Below are 22,274 nucleotides of genomic sequence, written 5' to 3'. Positions count from 1 at the left end.
ATCCCTCACCCAGTACCCGTGTATCCACTGACCAGTATCTATCACCCAGAACCCATGTATCCACTGACCAGTATCCCACACCCAGTACCCGTATATCCACTGACCAGTATCACGCACCCAGTACCCGTGTATCCACTGACCAGTGTCCCTCACCCAGTACCCATGTATCCACTGACCAGTATCCCTCACCCAGTACCCGTGTATCCACTGACCAGTATCCCTCACCCAGTACCCGTGTATCCACTGACGAGTATCTATCACCCAGTACCCGTGTATCCACTGACCAGTATCCTTCACCCAGTACCCGTATATCCACTGACCAGTATCCCTCACCAAGTACCCGTGTATCCACTGACCAGTATCCCTCACCCAGTACACGTGTATCCACTGACCAGTATCCCTCACCCAGTACCCGTGTATCCACTGACCAGTATCTATCACCCAGTACTCGTGTATCCACTGACCAGTATCTATCACCCAGTACGCCCGTGTGTCCACTGACCAGTATCCCTCACCCAGTACCCGTGTATCCACTGACCAGTATCTATCACCCAGTACCCGTGTATCCACTGACCAGTATCCTTCACCCAGTACCCGTATATCCACTGACCAGAATCCCTCACCAAGTACCCGTGTATCCACTGACCAGTATCCCTCACCCAGTACACGTGTATCCACTGACCAGTATCCCTCACCCAGTACCCGTGTATCCACTGACCAGTATCTATCACCCAGTACTCGTGTATCCACTGACCAGTATCCTTCACCCAGCACCCGTGTATCCACTGACCAGTATCTATCACCCAGTGCCCATGTATCCACTGACCAGTATCCCTCACCCAGTACCCGTGTATCCACTGACCAGTATCCCTCACCCAGTACCCGTGTATCCACTGACCAGTATCCCTCACCCAGTACCCGTGTATCCACTGACTAGTATACCGCACCCAGAACCCGTGTATCCACTGACCAGTATCTATCACCCAGTACCCGTGTATCCACTGACCAGTATCCCGCACCCAGTACCCGTGTATCCACTGACCAGGATCTATTACCTAGTACCCGTGTATCCACTGACCAGTATCCCTCACCCAGTACCCGTGTATCCACTGACCAGTATCCATCACCCAGTAACCGTGTATCCACTGACCAGTAACCCTCACCCAGTACCCGTGTATCCACTGACCAGAATCCTTCATCCAGTACCCGTGTATCCACTGACCAGTATCCCTCACCCAGTACCCGTGTATCCACTGACCAGTATCTATCACCTAGTACCCATGTATCCACTGACCAGTATCCCTCACCCAGTACCCGTGTATACACTGACCAATACCTATCACCCAGTACCCGTGTATCCACTGACCAGTATCTATCACCCAGTGCCCGTGTATCCACTGACCAGTACCTATCACCCAGTACCCGTGTATCCACTGACCAGTATCTATCACCCAGTACCCGTGTATCCACTGACCAGTATCCCTCACCCAGTACCCGTGTATACACTGACCAGTATCCCACACCCAGTACCCGTGTATCCACTGACCAGTATATATCTCTCAGTACACGTGTATCCACTGACCAGTATCCCTCACCCAGTACCCGTATATCCACTGACCAGTATCCCGCACCCAGTACCCGTGTATCCACTGACCAGTATCCCTCACCCAGTACACGTGTATCCACTGACCAGTATCCCTCACCCAGTACCCGTGTATCCAGTGACCAGTATCCCTCACCCAGTACCCATGTATCCACTGACCAGTATCTATCTCCCAGTACCCATGTATCCACTGACCAATATCCCACACTCAGTACCAGTGTATCCACTGACCAGTATCCCACACCCACTACCCGTAAATCCACTGACCAGTATCTATCACCCAGTACCCGTGTATCCACTGACCAGTATCTATCACCCAGTACCCGTGTATCCACTGACCAGTATCTATCACCCAGTACCCGTGTATCCACTGACCAGTATCTATCACTCAGTACCCGTGTATCCACTGACCAGTATCCGACACTCAGTACCCGTGTATCCACTGACCAGTATCCCGCACCCAGTACCCGTGTATCCACTGACCAGTATCCCACACCCACTACCCGTAAATCCACTGACCAGTATCTATCACCCAGTGCCCGTGTATCCACTGACCAGTATCTATCACCCAGTACCCGTGTATCCACTGACCAGTATCTATCACCCAGTACCCGTGTATCCACTGACCAATATCCCTCACCCAGCACCCGTGTATCCACTGACCGGTATCCCTCACCCAGTACCCGTGTATCCACTGACCAATATCCCTCACCCAGTACCCGTGTATCCACTGACCAGTATCCCACACCCAGTACCCGTGTATCCACTGACCAGCATCCCTCACTCAGTACCCGTGTATCCACTGACCAGTATCTATCAGCCAGTATCCGTGTATCCACTGACCAGTATCCCATACTCAGTACCCATGTATCATAGAACATAGAACAATACAGCGCAGTACAGGCCCTTCGGCCCACGATGTTGCACCGAAACAAAAGCCATCTAACCTACACTATGCCATTATCATCCATATGTTTATCCAATAAACTTTTAAATGCCCTCAATGTTGGCGAGTTCACGACTGTAGCAGGTAGGGCATTCCATGGCCTCACTACTCTTTGCGTAAAGAACCTACCTCTGACCCCTGTCCTATATCTATTACCCATCAGTTTAAAGTTGTGTCCCCTCCTGCCAGCCATTTCCATCCGCGGGAGAAGGCTCTCACTGTCCACCCTATCCAACCCCCTGATCATTTTGTATGCCTCTATTAAGTCTCCTCTTAACCTTCTTCTCTCCAACGAAAACAACCTCAAGTCCATAAGCCTTTCCTCATAAGATTTTCCCTCCATACCAGGCAACATCCTGGTAAATCTCCTCTGCACCCGCTCCAAAGCCTCCACCTCCTTCCTATAATGCGGTGACCAGAACTGTACGCAATACTCCAAATGCGGCCGTACCAGAGTTCTGTACAGCTGCAACATGACCTCCCGACTCCGGAACTCAATCCCTCTACCAATAAAGGCCAACACTCCATAGGCCTTCTTCACAACCCTATCAACCTGGGTGGCAACTTTCAGGGATCTATGTACATGGACACCTAGATCCCTCTGCTCATCCACTTTCAAGAACTTTACCATTAGCCAAATATTCCGCATTCCTGTTATTCCTTCCAAAGTGAATCACCTCACACTTCTCTACATTAAACTCCATTTGCCACCTCTCAGCCCAGCTCTGCAGCTTATCTATATCCCTCTGTAACCTGCTACATCCTTCCACACTATCGACAACACCACCGACTTTAGTATCGTCTGCAAATTTACTCACCCACCCTTCTGCGCCTTCCTCTAGGTCATTGATAAAAATGACAAACAGCAACGGCCCCAGAACAGATCCTTGTGGTACTCCACTTGTGACTGTACTCCATTCTGAACATTTCCCATCAACCACCACCCTCTGTCTTCTTTCAGCTAGCCAACGTCTGATCCACATCTCTAAATCACCCTCAATCCCCAGCCTCCGTATTTTCTGCAATAGCCTACCGTGGGGAACCTTATCAAACGCTTTGCTGAAATCCATATACACCACATCAACTGCTCTACCCTCATCTACCTGTTCAGTCACCTTCGCAAAGAACTCAATAAGGTTTGTGAGGCATGACCTACCCTTCACAAAGCCATGCTGACTATCCCTGATCATATTATTCCTATCTAGATGATTATAAATCTTGTCTCTTATAATCCCCTCCAAGACTTTACCCACTACAGACGTGAGGCTCACCGGTCTATAGTATCCACTGACCAGTATCCCTCACCCAGTACCCGTGTATCCACTGACCAGTATCTATCACCCAGTACCGGTGTATCCACTGACCAATATCCCTCACCCAGTACCCGTGTATCCACTGACCAGTATCCCTCACCCAGTATCCGTGTATCCACTGACCAGTATCCCTCACCCAGTACCCGTGTATCCACTGACCAGTATCCCTCAGCCAGTACCCGTGTATCCACTGACCAGTATCCTTCACCCAGTACCCGTGTATCCACTGACCAGTAACCTTCACCCAGTACCCGTGTATCCACTGACCAGTATCCCTCACTCAGTACCCGTGTGTCCACTGACCAGTATCTATCACCCAGTGCCCGTGTATCCACTGACCAGTACCTATCACCCAGTACCCGTGTATCCACTGACTAGTATCTATCACCCAGTACCCGTGTATCCACTGACCAGTATCCCTCACCCAGTACCCGTATATCCACTGACCAGTATCCCTCACACAGTACCCGTATATCCACTGACCAGTATCCCTCACCCAGTACCCGTGTATCCACTGACCAGTATCCCTCACCCAGTACCCGTATATCCACTGACCAGTATCCCACACCCAGAACCCGTGTATCCACTGACCAGTATCCCTCACCCAGTACACGTGTATCCACTGACCAGTATATATCTCTCAGTACACGTGTATCCACTGACCAGTATCCCTCACCCAGTACCCGTATATCCACTGACCAGTATCCCGCACCCAGTACCCGTGTATCCACTGACCAGTATCCCACACCCAGAACCCGTGTATCTAGTGACCAGTATCCCTCACCCAGTACCAGTGTATCCACTGACCAGTATCTATCACCCAGTACCCGTGTATCCACTGACCAGTATCCCACACCCAGTACCCGTAAATCCACTGACCAGTATCCCTCACCCAGTACCCGTGTATCCACTGACCAGTATCCCGCACCCAGTACCAGTGTATCCACTGACCAGTATCCCACGCCCAGTACCCGTAAATCCACTGACCAGTATCCCTCACCCAGCACACGTGTATCCATTGACCAGAATCCCTCACCCAGTACCCGTGTATCCACTGACCAGTATCCCTCACCCAGTACCCTTGTATCCACTGACCAGTATCCCTCACCCAGTACCCGTGTATCCACTGACCAGTATCCCTCACCCAGTACCCGTGTATCCACTGACCAGTATCCCTCACCCAGTACCTTACTGACCAGTATCCCTCACCCAGTACCCATGTATCCACTGACCATTATACCTCGCCCAGCACCCGTGTATCCACTGACCAGTATCTATCACCCAGTGCCCATGTATCCACTGACCAGTATCCCTCACCCAGTACCTGTGTATCCACTGACCAGTATCCCTCACCCAGTACCCGTGTATCCACTGACCAGTATCCCTCACCCAGTACCCGTGTATCCACTGACCAGTATCTATCACCCAGTGCCCATGTATCCACTGACCAGTATCTATCACCCAGTATCCGTGTATCCACTGACCAGTATCCCTCACCCAGTACCAGTGTATCTAGTGACCAGTATCCCTCACCCAGTACCCGTGTATCCACTGACCAGTATCTATCACCCAGAACCCATGTATCCACTGACCAGTATCCCACACCCAGTGCCCGTGTATCCACTGACCAGTATCTATCACCCAGAACCCATGTATCCACTGACCAGTAACCCTCACCCAGTACCCGTGTATCCACTGACCAGTATTTATCACCCAGAACCCATGTATCCACTGACCAGTATCCCTCACCCAGTACCCATGTATCCACTGACCAGTATCTATCACCCAGTACCCATGTATCCACTGACCAGTATCCCACACCCAGTACCCGTGTATCTAGTGACTAGTATCCCTCACCCAGTACCCGTGTATCCACTGACCAGTATCTATCACCCAGTACCCGTGTATCCACTGACCAGTATCCCTCACCCAGTACCCATGTATCCACTGACCAGTATCCTTCACCCAGTACCCGTGTATCCACTGACCAGTATCCCACACTCAGTACCCGTGTATCCACTGACCAGTATCCTTCACCCAGTACCCGTGTATCCACTGACCAATATCCCACACTCAGTACCCGTGTATCCACTGACCAGTATCCTTCACCCAGTACCCGTGTATCCACTGACCAGTATCCTTCACCCAGTACCCGTGTACCCACTGACCAGTATCTATCACCCAGTACCCGTGTATCCACTGACCAGTATCCTTCACCCAGTACCCGTGTACCCACTGACCAGTATCTATCACCCAGTACCCGTGTATCCACTGACCAGTATCCCTCACCCAGTATCCGTGTATCCACTGACCAGTATCCCACACCCAGTACCCGTGTATCCACTGACCAGTATCCCTGACCAAGTACCCATGTATCCACTGATCAGTATCCTTCACCCAGTACCCGTGTATCCACTGACCAGTATCCCTCACCCAGTGCCCGTGTATCCACTGACCAGTATCCCTCACCAAGTACCCATGTATCCACTGACCAGTATCCCTCACCCAGTACCCGTGTATCCACTGACCAGTATCCCTCACCCAGTACCCGTGTATCCACTGACCAGTATCCTTCACCCAGTACCCATGTATCCACTGACCAGTGTCCCTCACCCAGTACCCGTGTATCCACTGACCAGTATCCCTCACCCAGTACCCGTCTATCCACTGACCAGTATCCCTCACCCAGTACCCGTGTATCCACTGACCAGTATCCCACACCCAGTACCCGTATATCCACTGACCAGTATCACGCACCCAGTACCCGTGTATCCACTGACCAGTGTCCCTCACCCAGTACCCATGTATCCACTGACCAGTATCCCTCACCCAGTACCCGTGTATCCACTGACCAGTATCCCTCACCCAGTACCCGTGTATCCACTGACGAGTATCTATCACCCAGTACCCGTGTATCCACTGACCAGTATCCTTCACCCAGTACCCGTATATCCACTGACCAGTATCCCTCACCAAGTACCCGTGTATCCACTGACCAGTATCCCTCACCCAGTACACGTGTATCCACTGACCAGTATCCCTCACCCAGTACCCGTGTATCCACTGACCAGTATCTATCACCCAGTACTCGTGTATCCACTGACCAGTATCTATCACCCAGTACCCGTGTATCCACTGACCAGTATCCCTCACCCAGTACCCGTGTATCCACTGACCAGTATCTATCACCCAGTACCCGTGTATCCACTGACCAGTATCCTTCACCCAGTACCCGTATATCCACTGACCAGAATCCCTCACCAAGTACCCGTGTATCCACTGACCAGTATCCCTCACCCAGTACACGTGTATCCACTGACCAGTATCCCTCACCCAGTACCCGTGTATCCACTGACCAGTATCTATCACCCAGTACTCGTGTATCCACTGACCAGTATCCTTCACCCAGTACTCGTGTATCCACTGACCAGTATCCTTCACCCAGCACCCGTGTATCCACTGACCAGTATCTATCACCCAGTGCCCATGTATCCACTGACCAGTATCCCTCACCCAGTACCCGTGTATCCACTGACCAGTATCCCTCACCCAGTACCCGTGTATCCACTGACCAGTATCCCTCACCCAGTACCCGTGTATCCACTGACTAGTATACCGCACCCAGAACCCGTGTATCCACTGACCAGTATCTATCACCCAGTACCCGTGTATCCACTGACCAGTATCCCGCACCCAGTACCCGTGTATCCACTGACCAGGATCTATTACCTAGTACCCGTGTATCCACTGACCAGTATCCCTCACCCAGTACCCGTGTATCCACTGACCAGTATCCATCACCCAGTAACCGTGTATCCACTGTCCAGTAACCCTCACCCAGTACCCGTGTATCCACTGACCAGAATCCTTCATCCAGTACCCGTGTATCCACTGACCAGTATCCCTCACCCAGTACCCGTGTATCCACTGACCAGTATCTATCACCTAGTACCCATGTATCCACTGACCAGTATCCCTCACCCAGTACCCGTGTATACACTGACCAATACCTATCACCCAGTACCCGTGTATCCACTGACCAGTATCTATCACCCAGTGCCCGTGTATCCACTGACCAGTACCTATCACCCAGTACCCGTGTATCCACTGACCAGTATCTATCACCCAGTACCCGTGTATCCACTGACCAGTATCCCTCACCCAGTACCCGTGTATACACTGACCAGTATCCCACACCCAGTACCCGTGTATCCACTGACCAGTATATATCTCTCAGTACACGTGTATCCACTGACCAGTATCCCTCACCCAGTACCCGTATATCCACTGACCAGTATCCCGCACCCAGTACCCGTGTATCCACTGACCAGTATCCCTCACCCAGTACACGTGTATCCACTGACCAGTATCCCTCACCCAGTACCCGTGTATCCAGTGACCAGTATCCCTCACCCAGTACCCATGTATCCACTGACCAGTATCTATCTCCCAGTACCCATGTATCCACTGACCAATATCCCACACTCAGTACCAGTGTATCCACTGACCAGTATCCCACACCCACTACCCGTAAATCCACTGACCAGTATCTATCACCCAGTACCCGTGTATCCACTGACCAGTATCTATCACCCAGTACCCGTGTATCCACTGACCAGTATCTATCACCCAGTACCCGTGTATCCACTGACCAGTATCTATCACTCAGTACCCGTGTATCCACTGACCAGTATCCGACACTCAGTACCCGTGTATCCACTGACCAGTATCCCGCACCCAGTACCCGTGTATCCACTGACCAGTATCCCACACCCACTAACCGTAAATCCACTGACCAGTATCTATCACCCAGTACCCGTGTATCCACTGACCAGTATCTATCACCCAGTACCCGTGTATCCACTGACCAGTATCTATCACCCAGTACCCGTGTATCCACTGACCAATATCCCTCACCCAGCACCCGTGTATCCACTGACCGGTATCCCTCACCCAGTACCCGTGTATCCACTGACCAGTATCCCACACCCAGTACCCGTGTATCCACTGACCAGCATCCCTCACTCAGTACCCGTGTATCCACTGACCAGTATCTATCAGCCAGTATCCGTGTATCCACTGACCAGTATCCCATACTCAGTACCCATGTATCATAGAACATAGAACAATACAGCGCAGTACAGGCCCTTCGGCCCACGATGTTGCACCGAAACAAAAGCCATCTAACCTACACTATGCCATTATCATCCATATGTTTATCCAATAAACTTTTAAATGCCCTCAATGTTGGCGAGTTCACGACTGTAGCAGGTAGGGCATTCCATGGCCTCACTACTCTTTGCGTAAAGAACCTACCTCTGACCCCTGTCCTATATCTATTACCCATCAGTTTAAAGTTGTGTCCCCTCCTGCCAGCCATTTCCATCCGCGGGAGAAGGCTCTCACTGTCCACCCTATCCAACCCCCTGATCATTTTGTATGCCTCTATTAAGTCTCCTCTTAACCTTCTTCTCTCCAACGAAAACAACCTCAAGTCCATAAGCCTTTCCTCATAAGATTTTCCCTCCATACCAGGCAACATCCTGGTAAATCTCCTCTGCACCCGCTCCAAAGCCTCCACCTCCTTCCTATAATGCGGTGACCAGAACTGTACGCAATACTCCAAATGCGGCCGTACCAGAGTTCTGTACAGCTGCAACATGACCTCCCGACTCCGGAACTCAATCCCTCTACCAATAAAGGCCAACACTCCATAGGCCTTCTTCACAACCCTATCAACCTGGGTGGCAACTTTCAGGGATCTATGTACATGGACACCTAGATCCCTCTGCTCATCCACTTTCAAGAACTTTACCATTAGCCAAATATTCCGCATTCCTGTTATTCCTTCCAAAGTGAATCACCTCACACTTCTCTACATTAAACTCCATTTGCCACCTCTCAGCCCAGCTCTGCAGCTTATCTATATCCCTCTGTAACCTGCTACATCCTTCCACACTATCGACAACACCACCGACTTTAGTATCGTCTGCAAATTTACTCACCCACCCTTCTGCGCCTTCCTCTAGGTCATTGATAAAAATGACAAACAGCAACGGCCCCAGAACAGATCCTTGTGGTACTCCACTTGTGACTGTACTCCATTCTGAACATTTCCCATCAACCACCACCCTCTGTCTTCTTTCAGCTAGCCAACGTCTGATCCACATCTCTAAATCACCCTCAATCCCCAGCCTCCGTATTTTCTGCAATAGCCTACCGTGGGGAACCTTATCAAACGCTTTGCTGAAATCCATATACACCACATCAACTGCTCTACCCTCATCTACCTGTTCAGTCACCTTCGCAAAGAACTCAATAAGGTTTGTGAGGCATGACCTACCCTTCACAAAGCCATGCTGACTATCCCTGATCATATTATTCCTATCTAGATGATTATAAATCTTGTCTCTTATAATCCCCTCCAAGACTTTACCCACTACAGACGTGAGGCTCACCGGTCTATAGTATCCACTGACCAGTATCCCTCACCCAGTACCCGTGTATCCACTGACCAGTATCTATCACCCAGTACCGGTGTATCCACTGACCAATATCCCTCACCCAGTACCCGTGTATCCACTGACCAGTATCCCTCACCCAGTATCCGTGTATCCACTGACCAGTATCCCTCACCCAGTACCCGTGTATCCACTGACCAGTATCCCTCAGCCAGTACCCGTGTATCCACTGACCAGTATCCTTCACCCAGTACCCGTGCATCCACTGACCAGTATCCTTCACCCAGTACCCGTGTATCCACTGACCAGTATCCCTCACTCAGTACCCGTGTGTCCACTGACCAGTATCTATCACCCAGTGCCCGTGTATCCACTGACCAGTACCTATCACCCAGTACCCGTGTATCCACTGACTAGTATCTATCACCCAGTACCCGTGTATCCACTGACCAGTATCCCTCACCCAGTACCCGTATATCCACTGACCAGTATCCCTCACACAGTACCCGTATATCCACTGACCAGTATCCCTCACCCAGTACCCGTGTATCCACTGACCAGTATCCCTCACCCAGTACCCGTATATCCACTGACCAGTATCCCACACCCAGAACCCGTGTATCCACTGACCAGTATCCCTCACCCAGTACACGTGTATCCACTGACCAGTATATATCTCTCAGTACACGTGTATCCACTGACCAGTATCCCTCACCCAGTACCCGTATATCCACTGACCAGTATCCCGCACCCAGTACCCGTGTATCCACTGACCAGTATCCCACACCCAGAACCCGTGTATCTAGTGACCAGTATCCCTCACCCAGTACCAGTGTATCCACTGACCAGTATCCCTCACCCAGTACCCGTGTATCCACTGACCAGTATCCCGCACCCAGTACCCGTGTATCCACTGACCAGTATCCCACGCCCAGTACCCGTAAATCCACTGACCAGTATCCCTCACCCAGCACACGTGTATCCACTGACCAGTATCCCTCACCCAGTACCCGTGTATCCACTGACCAGTATCCCTCACCCAGTACCCTTGTATCCACTGACCAGTATCCCTCACCCAGTACCCGTGTATCCACTGACCAGTATCCCTCACCCAGTACCCGTGTATCCACTGACCAGTATCCCTCACCCAGTACCCGTGTATCCACTGACCAGTATCCCTCACCCAGTACCCATGTATCCACTGACCATTATACCTCGCCCAGCACCCGTGTATCCACTGACCAGTATCTATCACCCAGTGCCCATGTATCCACTGACCAGTATCCCTCACCCAGTACCTGTGTATCCACTGACCAGTATCCCTCACCCAGTACCTGTGTATCCACTGACCAGTATCCCTCACCCAGTACCCGTGTATCCACTGACCAGTATCTATCACCCAGTGCCCATGTATCCACTGACCAGTATCTATCACCCAGTATCCGTGTATCCACTGACCAGTATCCTTCACCCAGTACCAGTGTATCTAGTGACCAGTATCCCTCACCCAGTACCCGTGTATCCACTGACCAGTATCTATCACCCAGAACCCATGTATCCACTGACCAGTATCCCACACCCAGTACCCGTGTATCCACTGACCAGTATCTATCACCCAGAACCCATGTGTCCACTGACCAGTAACCCTCACCCAGTACCCGTGTATCCACTGACCAGTATTTATCACCCAGAACCCATGTATCCACTGACCAGTATCCCTCGCCCAGTACCCATGTATCCACTGACCAGTATCTATCACCCAGTACCCATGTATCCACTGACCAGTATCCCACACCCAGTACCCGTGTATCTAGTGACTAGTATCCCTCACCCAGTACCCGTGTATCCACTGACCAGTATCTATCACCCAGTACCCGTGTATCCACTGACCAGTATCTATCACCCAGTACCCGTGTATCCACTGACCAGTATTTATCACCCAGAACCCATGTATCCACTGACCAGTATCCCACACCCAGTACCCGTGTATCCACTGACCAGTATTTATCACCCAGAACCCATGTATCCACTGACCAGTATCCCACACCCAGTACCCGTGTATACACTGACCAGTACCTATCACCCAGTACCCGTGTATCCACTGACCAGTATCCCACACCCAGTACCCGTGTATCCACTGACCAGTATTTATCACCCAGAACCCATGTATCCACTGACCAGTATCCCACACCCAGTACCCGTGTATCCACTGACCAGTATCCCACACCCAGTACCCGTGTATCCACTGACCAGTATTTATCACCCAGAACCCATGTATCCACTGACCAGTATTTATCACCCAGAACCCATGTATCCACTGACCAGTATCCCACACCCAGTACCCGTGTATCCACTGACCAGTATCCCACACCCAGTACCCATGTATCCACTGACCAGTATCCCACACCCAGTACCCGTGTATCCACTGACCAGTATCCCACACCCAGTACCCGTGTATCCACTGACCAGTATCTATCACCCAGTGCCCATGAATCCACTGACCAGTATCCCACACCCAGTACCCGTGTATCCACTGACCAGTATCCCTCACCCAGTACCCGTGTATCCACTGACCAGTATCTATCACCCAGTGCCCGTGTATCCACTGACCAGTATTTATCACCCAGTACCCGTGTATACACTGACCAGTATCTATCACCCAGTACCCGTGTATCCACTGACCAGTATCCCTCACCCAGTACCCGTGTATCCACTGACCAGTATCCCACACCCAGTACCCGTGTATCTAGTGACTAGTATCCCTCACCCAGTACCCGTGTATCCACTGACCAGTATCCCACACCCAGTACCAGTGTATCTAGTGACTAGTATCCCTCACCCAGTACCCGTGTATCCACTGACCAGTATTTATCACCCAGAACCCATGTATCCACTGACCAGTATCCCACACCCAGTACCCGTGTATCCACTGACCAGTATCCCGCACCCAGTACCCGTGTATCCACTGACCAGTATCCCACACCCAGTACCCGTAAATCCACTGACCAGTATCCCTCACCCAGTACCCGTGTATTCACTGACCAGTATCTATCACCCAGTCCCCGTATATCCACTGACCAGTATCCCTCACCCAGTACCTATGTATCCACTGACCAGTATACCTCACCCAGCACCCGTGTATCCACTGACCAGTATCTATCACCCAGTACCTGTGTATCCACTGACCAGTATCCCTCACCCAGTACCTGTGTATCCACTGACCAGTATCCCTCACCCAGTACCCGTGTATCCACTGACCAGTATCTATCACCCAGTACCTGTGTATCCACTGACCAGTATCCATCACCCAGTACCCGTGTATCCACTGACCAGTATCCCTCACCCAGCACCCGTGTATCCACTGACCAGTATCCCTCACCCAGTACCCGTATATCCACTGACCAATATCCCTCACTCAGTACCCGTGTATCCACTGACCAGTATCTATCACCCAGTATCCGTGTATCCACTGACCAGTCTCCCTCATCCAGTACCCATGTATCCACTGACCAGTATCCCTCACCCAGTACCCGTGTATCCACTGACCAGCATCCCTCACTCAGTACCCGTGTATCCACTGACCAGTATCTATCACCCAGTATCCGTGTATCCACTGACCAGTATCCCTCATCCAGTACCCGTGTATCCACTGACCAGCATCCCTCACTCAGTACCCGTGTATCCACTGACCAGTATCCATCACCCAGTACCCATGTATCCACTGATTAGTATCCCTCACCCAGCACACGTGTATCCACTGACCAGTATCCCTCACCCAGTGCCCGTATATCCACTGACCAGTATCCTTCACCCAGTACCCGTGTATCCACTGACCAGTATCCCTCACCCAGTACCCGTGTATCCACTGACCAGTATCTATCACCCAGTACCTGTGTATCCACTGACCAGTATCCATCACCCAGTACCCGTGTATCCACTGACCAGTATCCCTCACCCAGCACCCGTGTATCCACTGACCAGTATCCCTCACCCAGTACCCGTATATCCACTGACCAATATCCCTCACTCAGTACCCGTGTATCCACTGACCAGTATCTATCACCCAGTATCCGTGTATCCACTGACCAGTATCCCTCATCCAGTACCCATGTATCCACTGACCAGTATCCCTCACCCAGTACCCGTGTATCCACTGACCAGCATCCCTCACTCAGTACCCGTGTATCCACTGACCAGTATCTATCACCCAGTATCCGTGTATCCACTGACCAGTATCCCTCACCCAGTACCCGTGTATCCACTGACCAGCATCCCTCACTCAGTACCCGTGTATCCACTGACCAGTATCCATCACCCAGTACCCATGTATCCACTGATTAGTATCCCTCACCCAGCACACGTGTATCCACTGACCAGTATCCCTCACCCAGTGCCCGTATATCCACTGACCAGTATCCTTCACCCAGTACCCGTGTATCCACTGACCAGTATGCCTCACCCAGTACCCGTGTATCCACTGACCAGTATCCCTCACCCAGTGCCCGTGTATCCACTGATCAGTATCCCACACCCAGTACCCATGTATCCACTGATTAGTATCCCTCACCCAGCACACGTGTATCCACTGACCAGTATCCCTCACCCAGTGCCCGTGTATCCACTGACCAGTATCCCTCACCCAGTACCCGTGTATCCACTGACCAGTATCTATCACCCAGTACCCGTGTATCCACTGACCAGTATCCATCACCCAGTACCCGTGTATCCACTGACCAATATCTATCACCCAGTACCCGTGTATCCACTGACCAGTATCTATCACCCAGCACCCGTGTATCCACTGACCAGTATCCATCACCCAGTACCCGTGTATCCACTGACCAATATCTATCACCCAGTACCCGTGTATCCACTGACCAATATCTATCACCCAGTACCCGTGTATCCACTGACCAATATCTATCACCCAGTACCCGTGTATCCACTAAGCAGCATTGGCTCGATGTTCAAGTCCTTTCTCTCAAATCTGTTCTTATCTCTGAAAACTTCCCCAACTCTGAAACGCTTGGATCTCTGCGCTCTGGATTTCACTGCCGTGTCTCCACAGTGCAAAAGCAGGCCACATGGCCCATCGAAGTTCCACAGACTCGGCCAAACTCCCGCCCTATCCTGCAACCCCATCTAATCTGCACAACCGTGGATACCAAGGGATCATTTTATCATGGCCAATCTACCTAACCTGCACATCTTTCGACTGTGGGAGGAAACCGGAGCACCCGGAGGAAACCCACGCAGACACGGGGAGAACGTGCAGACTCCGCACAGACAGTGACCCGAGGTCGGAATTGAACACGGGTCCCTGGCTCTGTGAGACAGCAGTGTTAACCCGGGTCCCTGGCACTGTGAGACAGCAGTGTTAACCCGGGTCCCTGGCACTGTGAGACTGCAGTGTTAACCCGGGACCCTGGCACTGTGATGCAGCAGTGTTAACCCGGGTCCCTGAGTCTGTGAGACAGCAGTGTTAACCCGGGTCCCTGGCTCTGTGAGACAGCTGTGTTAACCCGGGTCCCTGGCTCTGTGAGACAGCAGCGTTAACCCGGGACCCTGGCACTGTGAGACAGCAGTGTTATCCCGGGTCCCTGGCACTGTGAGGCAGCTGTGTTAACCCGGGTCCCTGGCACTGTGAGACAGCAGTGTTAACCCGGGTCCCTGGCACTGTGAGACAGCAGTGTTAACCCGGGTCCCTGGCACTGTGAGACAGCAGTGTTAACCCGGGTCCCTGGCACTGTGAGACAGCAGCGTTAACCCGGGTCCCTGGCACTGTGAGACAGCAGTGTTAACCTGGGTCCCTGGCACTGTGAGACAGCAGTGTTAACCCGGGTCCCTGGCACTGTGAGACAGCAGTGTTAACCCGGATCCCTGGCACTGTGAGACAGCAGTGTTAACCCCGGGACCCTGGCACTGTGAGACAGCAGTGTTAACCCGGGACCCTGGCACTGTGAGGCAGCAGTGTTAACCCGGGTCCCTGGCACTGTGAGACAGCAGTGCTAACCCGGGTCCCTGGCACTGTGAGACAGCAGTGTTAACCCGGGTCCCTGGCACTGTGAGGCAGCAGTGTTACCCCGGGTCCCTGGCTCTGTGAGGCAACAGTGTTAACTGGGGACCCTGGGGGGTGGGTGGACGGAGGGAAAGGGGTTGTTGACGGAAGGTTTCCCCTCCCATTCCCTGATGTTGGCTTCAAAGCTTCCAGGGGCTTATCAGGGGCTGGTTTAGCACAGGGCTAAATCGCTGGCTTTTAAAGCAGCCCAAGGCAGGCCAGCTGCACAGTTCAATTCCCGTACCAGCCTCCCCGAACAGGCGCCGGAATGTGGCGACTAGGGGCTTTTCACAGTAACTTCATTGAAGCCTACTTGTGACAATAAGCGATTTTCATTTTCATTTAATTTTTCATACGCGAGACTCCCCATTCCACACTGTGCACATTCCCAAGAGGTCAGCGAGGGGACTCACAAAGTCTTGTCGGATGTCTGTGAAATCCTTGCCGTATTTTTCCAACGCCTCTTCAAAAAGGATGGCCTCTGACGACGACCACTCCTCCATCTCGTCCCGACACAGGACAGGGCCCCCCTGCGGAACCAGAGTCGACATCGCCTTGGCCAGGTCGTAGCAGTTACGCTGCAGCGTATCCATGGCGTGGAACTGCAACACAAACCGGGTGGAAAGGTTACGTGGGAGGAGGAGTGGAACACACAAGACAACAGCAGGTTGCTACAATAAAACCAGACAAAGCACCAATTGGACATTGGGGGGAGGGGGGGGCAGCAGGTTTTTCATTTTATCTGATTTACTGGTTAGTGGTCTACGGACAGTTTCATCGGGTTCATGTACAAACAAGTGACCCAAGGACTGGGGAGAATGAGGTACTGCTGTCTAATTACTGCACTGCAGTTTGTAGTGATCACACACTGGAGCAGGGTGGGAATGGGCTGAATAATTGGCAATAAAGCAAACGCCTGCAGCATCCCCCCCCCCCCTCAGACCGCCAGCCATTTGATGCTGCAAAGCCATTTACAGAGTCCGGGTTGCCTGAGATTTCGCAGCCAGCCAGAGGGTGTTGATGGTGGTCCAATGCAGAGCTCGAGGTGACACCCCAAACCCACAGCCACCGTGCCAAAACTGCACGTCAGGCATCCCGATGACCATTGTCCAGAGATTTCCCCTGGGCAGTGCTAAGGTTATTACCAGCGTGATGTCCCTGCTTGCTGCTGCCGCGCTCATGTGTAAACTGGGCTGCCTGATCGAGCTGCTACAGTCCAAGGCACGGGCAAAGGTCCCCACCGCCCTGTCAGAAAATAACAAGAGAGTTAATTAAACACACGGGACTAGTCAAACACAGCCACCAGCAAGATCTTCCCCTGCATCAGTGTCCCAGTGGGTAGTGCTTCTGCTCAACTCCAGAGACTTTAGACACACAATCAAAATACTGTACACACCCCTGTCAGCATCAACGGTGCCGAGGTGGAGATGGTTAGCAGTTTCAAATTCCTAGGGGTGCACATCTCCAAAAATCTGTCCTGATTCACCCACGTCGACGCTATCACCATGGGCAGTATGGTAGCACAGTGGTTAGCACTGTGGCTTCATGGTGCCAACGTCCCAGGTTCAATTCCCCGCTGGGTCACTGTCTGTGCAGAGTCTGCACGTTCTCCCCGTGTCTGCGTGGGTTTCCTCCGGGTGCTCCGGTTTCCTCCCACTGTCCAAAGACGTGCAGGTTTAGTGGATTGGCCGTGATAAATTGCCCTTAGTGTCCAAAATTGCCCTTAGTGTTGGGTGGGGTTACTGGGTTATGGGGATAGGGTGGAAGTGAGGGCTTAAGTGGGTCGGTGCAGACTCGATGGGCTGAATGGCCTCCTTCTGCACTGTGTGTTCTATGTTCTAAAGCACAACAGCGCCTATACTTCCTCAGGAAACTAAGGAAATTCGGCACGTCCACATTAACGCTTGCCAACTTTTACAGATGCACCATAGAAAGCATCCTATCTGGACAGCACGGTGGCGCAGTGGGTTAGCACAGCGGCCTCACGGCACCGAACTTCCAGGTTCAATCCCGGCTCTGGGTCACTGTCCGTGTGGAGTTTGCACGTTCTCCTCGTGTCTGCGTGGGTTTCGCCCCCACAACCCAAAAATGTGCAGGGTAGGTGGATTGGCCGCGCTAAATTGCCCCTTAATTGGAAAAAATGAATTGGGTACTCTAAATTAAAAAAAAAAAGCATCCTATCTGGCTGCATCACAGCCTGGTATGGCAACTGCTCGGCCCAGGACCGCAAGAAACTTCAGAGAGTCGTGAACACCGCCCAGTCCCTCACACGAACCTGCCTCCCATCCATTGACTCCATCTACACCTCCCGCTGCCTGGGGAAAGCGGACAGCATAATCAAAGACCCTCCCACCCGGCTTACTCACTCTTCCAACTTCTTCCATCGGGCAGGAGATACAGAAGTCTGGGAACACGCACGAACAGACTCAAAAACAGCTTCTTCCCCACTGTCACCAGACTCCTAAACGACCCTCTTATGGACTGACCTCATTAACACTACACCCTCTATGCTTCATCCGATGCCGGTGTTTATGTAGTTACATTGGATGTGTTGTGTTGCCCTATTATGTATTTTCTTTTATTCCCTTTTCTTCTCATGTACTTAATGATCTGCTGAGCTGCTCGCAGAAAAATACTTTTCACTGTACCTCGGTACACGTGACAATAAACAAAAAATCCCAAACCCAAATCGAATCCAGGTTGACCTTCCCAGTGTAATACTGATGGGAGTGCTGCACTGTCACCCATAAAGCACTTTGGGTAGCGAGGTTGTGAAAGACACAATATAAATGCACGTCCTGTTCTTTTTTTGGGGCAGCACGGTAGCACAGCACGGTTACTTCACAGCGCCAGGGTTCCAGGTTCGATTCCCGGCTCGGGTCACTGTCTGTCTGCACGTTCTCCCCCGTGTGTGCGTGGGTTTCCTCCGGGTGCTCCGGTTTCCTCCCACAAGTCCCGAAAGACGTGCTGTTAGGTGAATTGGACATTCTGAATTCTCCCTCTGTGTACCCGAACAGGCGCCGGAATGTGGCGACTAGGGGATTTTCACAGTAACTTCATCGCAGTGTTAATGTCAGCCTACCTGTGACAATAAAGATTCTTCTTCTTTACTATTTAGGATTTGAGGACTTACCGAGCGACGACGAGAAACTGGTCGATTTGCCGATCGGTCAGCGGATTGTCAGGGTCCCAGACCTTTGTTTCCATTTTCAGCTGGTTCCTGTTATCGGACTCGCCTGCAAGGGCAAGGGAATGGCGTAGTGAGGCAGATTCTCAGGGGGGCTCTATCCTCCGTTATATTCTCGCGCTCTACTCCCCCCCCCCCCCCTCACCCGGTTCACATGCACAACCAGGAAGGGACCCCCGTCCTCTCGCTCACACAAACACACCGCAACCCCACCCCCCCGCCACAATCGCACACACAATGTGAACTTGCAATACAAAGCACTCCCGATACCCGAGAGACCATGGGATGGCTATTTCAACGAGGGCAACGTAGAGAGGGCTGCAAACAGCTGCCCCCGCCCACACACTACCCTCTGCAACCTTACCTTCTGCCAGTCTGTCCGGGATGTCAGCCTGGTACTTGGGCCCGACTCGTATCTCCCCCTGGTCGGCGATCAGCGTCTTTTGCAAAGGGTCGAATACCAACGAGTAGTAGAAGCAGTCCTGCGGAAGCACAGAAAGGATTGATGGCTAAACAAGCGCTTCAGAAGGCAGCCAGAGAATGGCAGATCCACAGGTACACACTGCAGCGTCATGTCACTATAAGTGTGAATAGTGGGCGAGTGTCATTTTGGAACAATTGGCACTAACTGTGAAAGTTACACTCGCCACGATAAAGAACGTTGACTGATATAAAAACAAACAAACCAGGGTCATGTGTGGCGAGCTTTTCCAGCTGATTAATGTGAAGGTGAAGCTCTGAGCTTTCACAGCTGATTAATATAAAGGCAAAGACCTGGTGGACCTTCTTTTGAAGCGATGAATTAAGAGGGTCATGAAAGAAACACTCTTCCCTTCCGCCGCGACAGAAGTGGCTTCCAGTATCTGGGTATCCAAGTAGCACAAGACTGGCATAGGCTTAAGTTAAATGTTACCAGTTTGTTGGCTAGGGTGTGATAGGGTGGGGTAGGCTCACATTATCTCTGGAGGGCAGAGTTTAAACAATCGAGATGAATATTCTGCCAAGGTTCCTAGTCTTGTTTCAATGCCGTCCTATTTTTTCTCGCTACGCCATTCTTTGCTGGGGTGAACAAGTTAGTGAAGTCCTTGATACGGGCGGGTAGGGCGCCAAGAAAACCCAGGGTGTACCTCCAGAGGGGCCGGCACTTGGCGGGTCTAGCACTACCCAATTTCCTCATGTATGACTGGCCAATGTGAAGGTGTTGAGGTGGTGCAGGGAATCGGACACCATGTGGGGGAGGATGGAGGCAAGCTTGTGTAAAGGGTCGAGCCCCCGGGCCCAAGTAACGGTACCACTCCCACACTCTCCAGCGGGATATACCTCAAACCCAGTGCCCATCGCCACTTTGAAGATATGGAGGCGGCTCGGACATTACAAGCTGAGGGCCAAGTCATTACTGCTTCCTATAAGTGGGAAACATTACTTTGCGGCATCAGTCTTGGATTCAAATTTTAAGGCGTGGGATGGGAAGGGGCGGGACTGCTTCAGAGACCGCTCTATAGATGGATGGTTCGCCAGTCTATGAGCGGATTCGAATCTCTGCCGTTTGATCAGGTGAAGGTGAAATGGGAGGAGGAGTTGGGACCCACCCTGGATAAGGACGTGTGGAATGAGGCCCTCTGTCGGGTACATTCCACCTCCTCTTGCCCACGGCTCAGCCCTGATCCAACTCCAGGGGGTTCACAGAGCTCAGCTCACCAAAACTAGGATGAGCGGGTTCTTTGACGGAGTGGGGGACGGGTATGAGCGGTGTTCACGTGGGCCCGCTAACCATACCCACATGTCCTGGTCGTGTCCAAAGATGGTGAACTTTTGGACCTCCTTCTTTCGCACCATGTCGGGGTTCTTAACATTATCCGTTACCCCGAAAATAGCCACCAACGGACTTGCCGGGGGTAAAGGCGGATGCGCTCGCCTTTTCCCCACTGATTCTCCGAGCGCGAGTTCTGCTGGGATGGAGAGCGTCCGCTCCGCCTAGTGCCTCGGCCTGGTTGGGTGACCTTATGGACTTATTATACCTGGAAACGGTCAAGTACATCACTGGGGGAAAATCGGTGGAGGGATTCTACCCGAGGTGGCAGGCCATTAATCGCATACTTCAAAGAGTTAATTACAAAGAGTTAAGGGGGGAGGTGGTGTGGATGTAGCCCGTGTGTGTTTTTCTATTTTTCTATATTATTATATCTCGCATTCCTGGTGTTGTTAGCACGACAATTGTACCAAGTTTGAACAACGTTCAGAGTTGGGTTGTTACGGTCGTGTTTGTTAATAATTAAATGTTTAATATATTGTTTTTCAATGAAGAAACACGGCGATACCATGAAACACAGCATGATGATATCTCAGGTAATGTATCACGCTGGTGTGTGCATTGGCAATAATGATCATTCTGATTTGGAGAAGGATGGAAACACAGGGGTGTTCACAATACTGCTCAAAGGGAGAGGGAGGGCATGGTCAGACCAGACCCAGTTACATCTCCCTGCATTTTATACAGTGACATTAACAGAGCAAAACATCCCACCGAGTGTAGACGACAAAAATTTGACATTGATAAGATATTAGGAAATGCGTGCCAAAGCTTGACAAATGGGTGGGTTTGCAGGAGCCTGAAAAAGGAGAGAGAGGCGGAGAACTCCATAACCCAGGCAACTAAAGACCCATGGGTGTGTGTATGGAGAAAATGAGGAATGTACAGGTGACCAG

General features: G+C 51.6%; 1 protein-coding gene across 1 annotated transcript in view; it reads right to left on the bottom strand.

Annotated features, from left to right (window-relative positions):
* The window catches only part of LOC140399838 (metastasis-associated protein MTA2-like), a 109,972-nt gene extending 89,926 nt beyond the window's left edge, over window positions 1-20,046 (bottom strand). The window contains 4 exon segments of the mRNA XM_072489292.1: window positions 16,795-16,983; window positions 17,527-17,626; window positions 19,515-19,617; window positions 19,933-20,046. Coding sequence (XP_072345393.1) covers window positions 16,795-16,983; window positions 17,527-17,626; window positions 19,515-19,588 — 363 coding nt within the window. The 5' untranslated portion in view covers window positions 19,589-19,617; window positions 19,933-20,046.
* Window positions 20,047-22,274: the final 2,228 nt, after the last annotated feature.

The sequence above is a fragment of the Scyliorhinus torazame genome, chromosome 24 (genome assembly GCF_047496885.1).
Source record: "Scyliorhinus torazame isolate Kashiwa2021f chromosome 24, sScyTor2.1, whole genome shotgun sequence".
NCBI lineage: Eukaryota > Metazoa > Chordata > Chondrichthyes > Carcharhiniformes > Scyliorhinidae > Scyliorhinus > Scyliorhinus torazame.
This window is presented reverse-complemented; position numbering and strand designations above follow the sequence as displayed.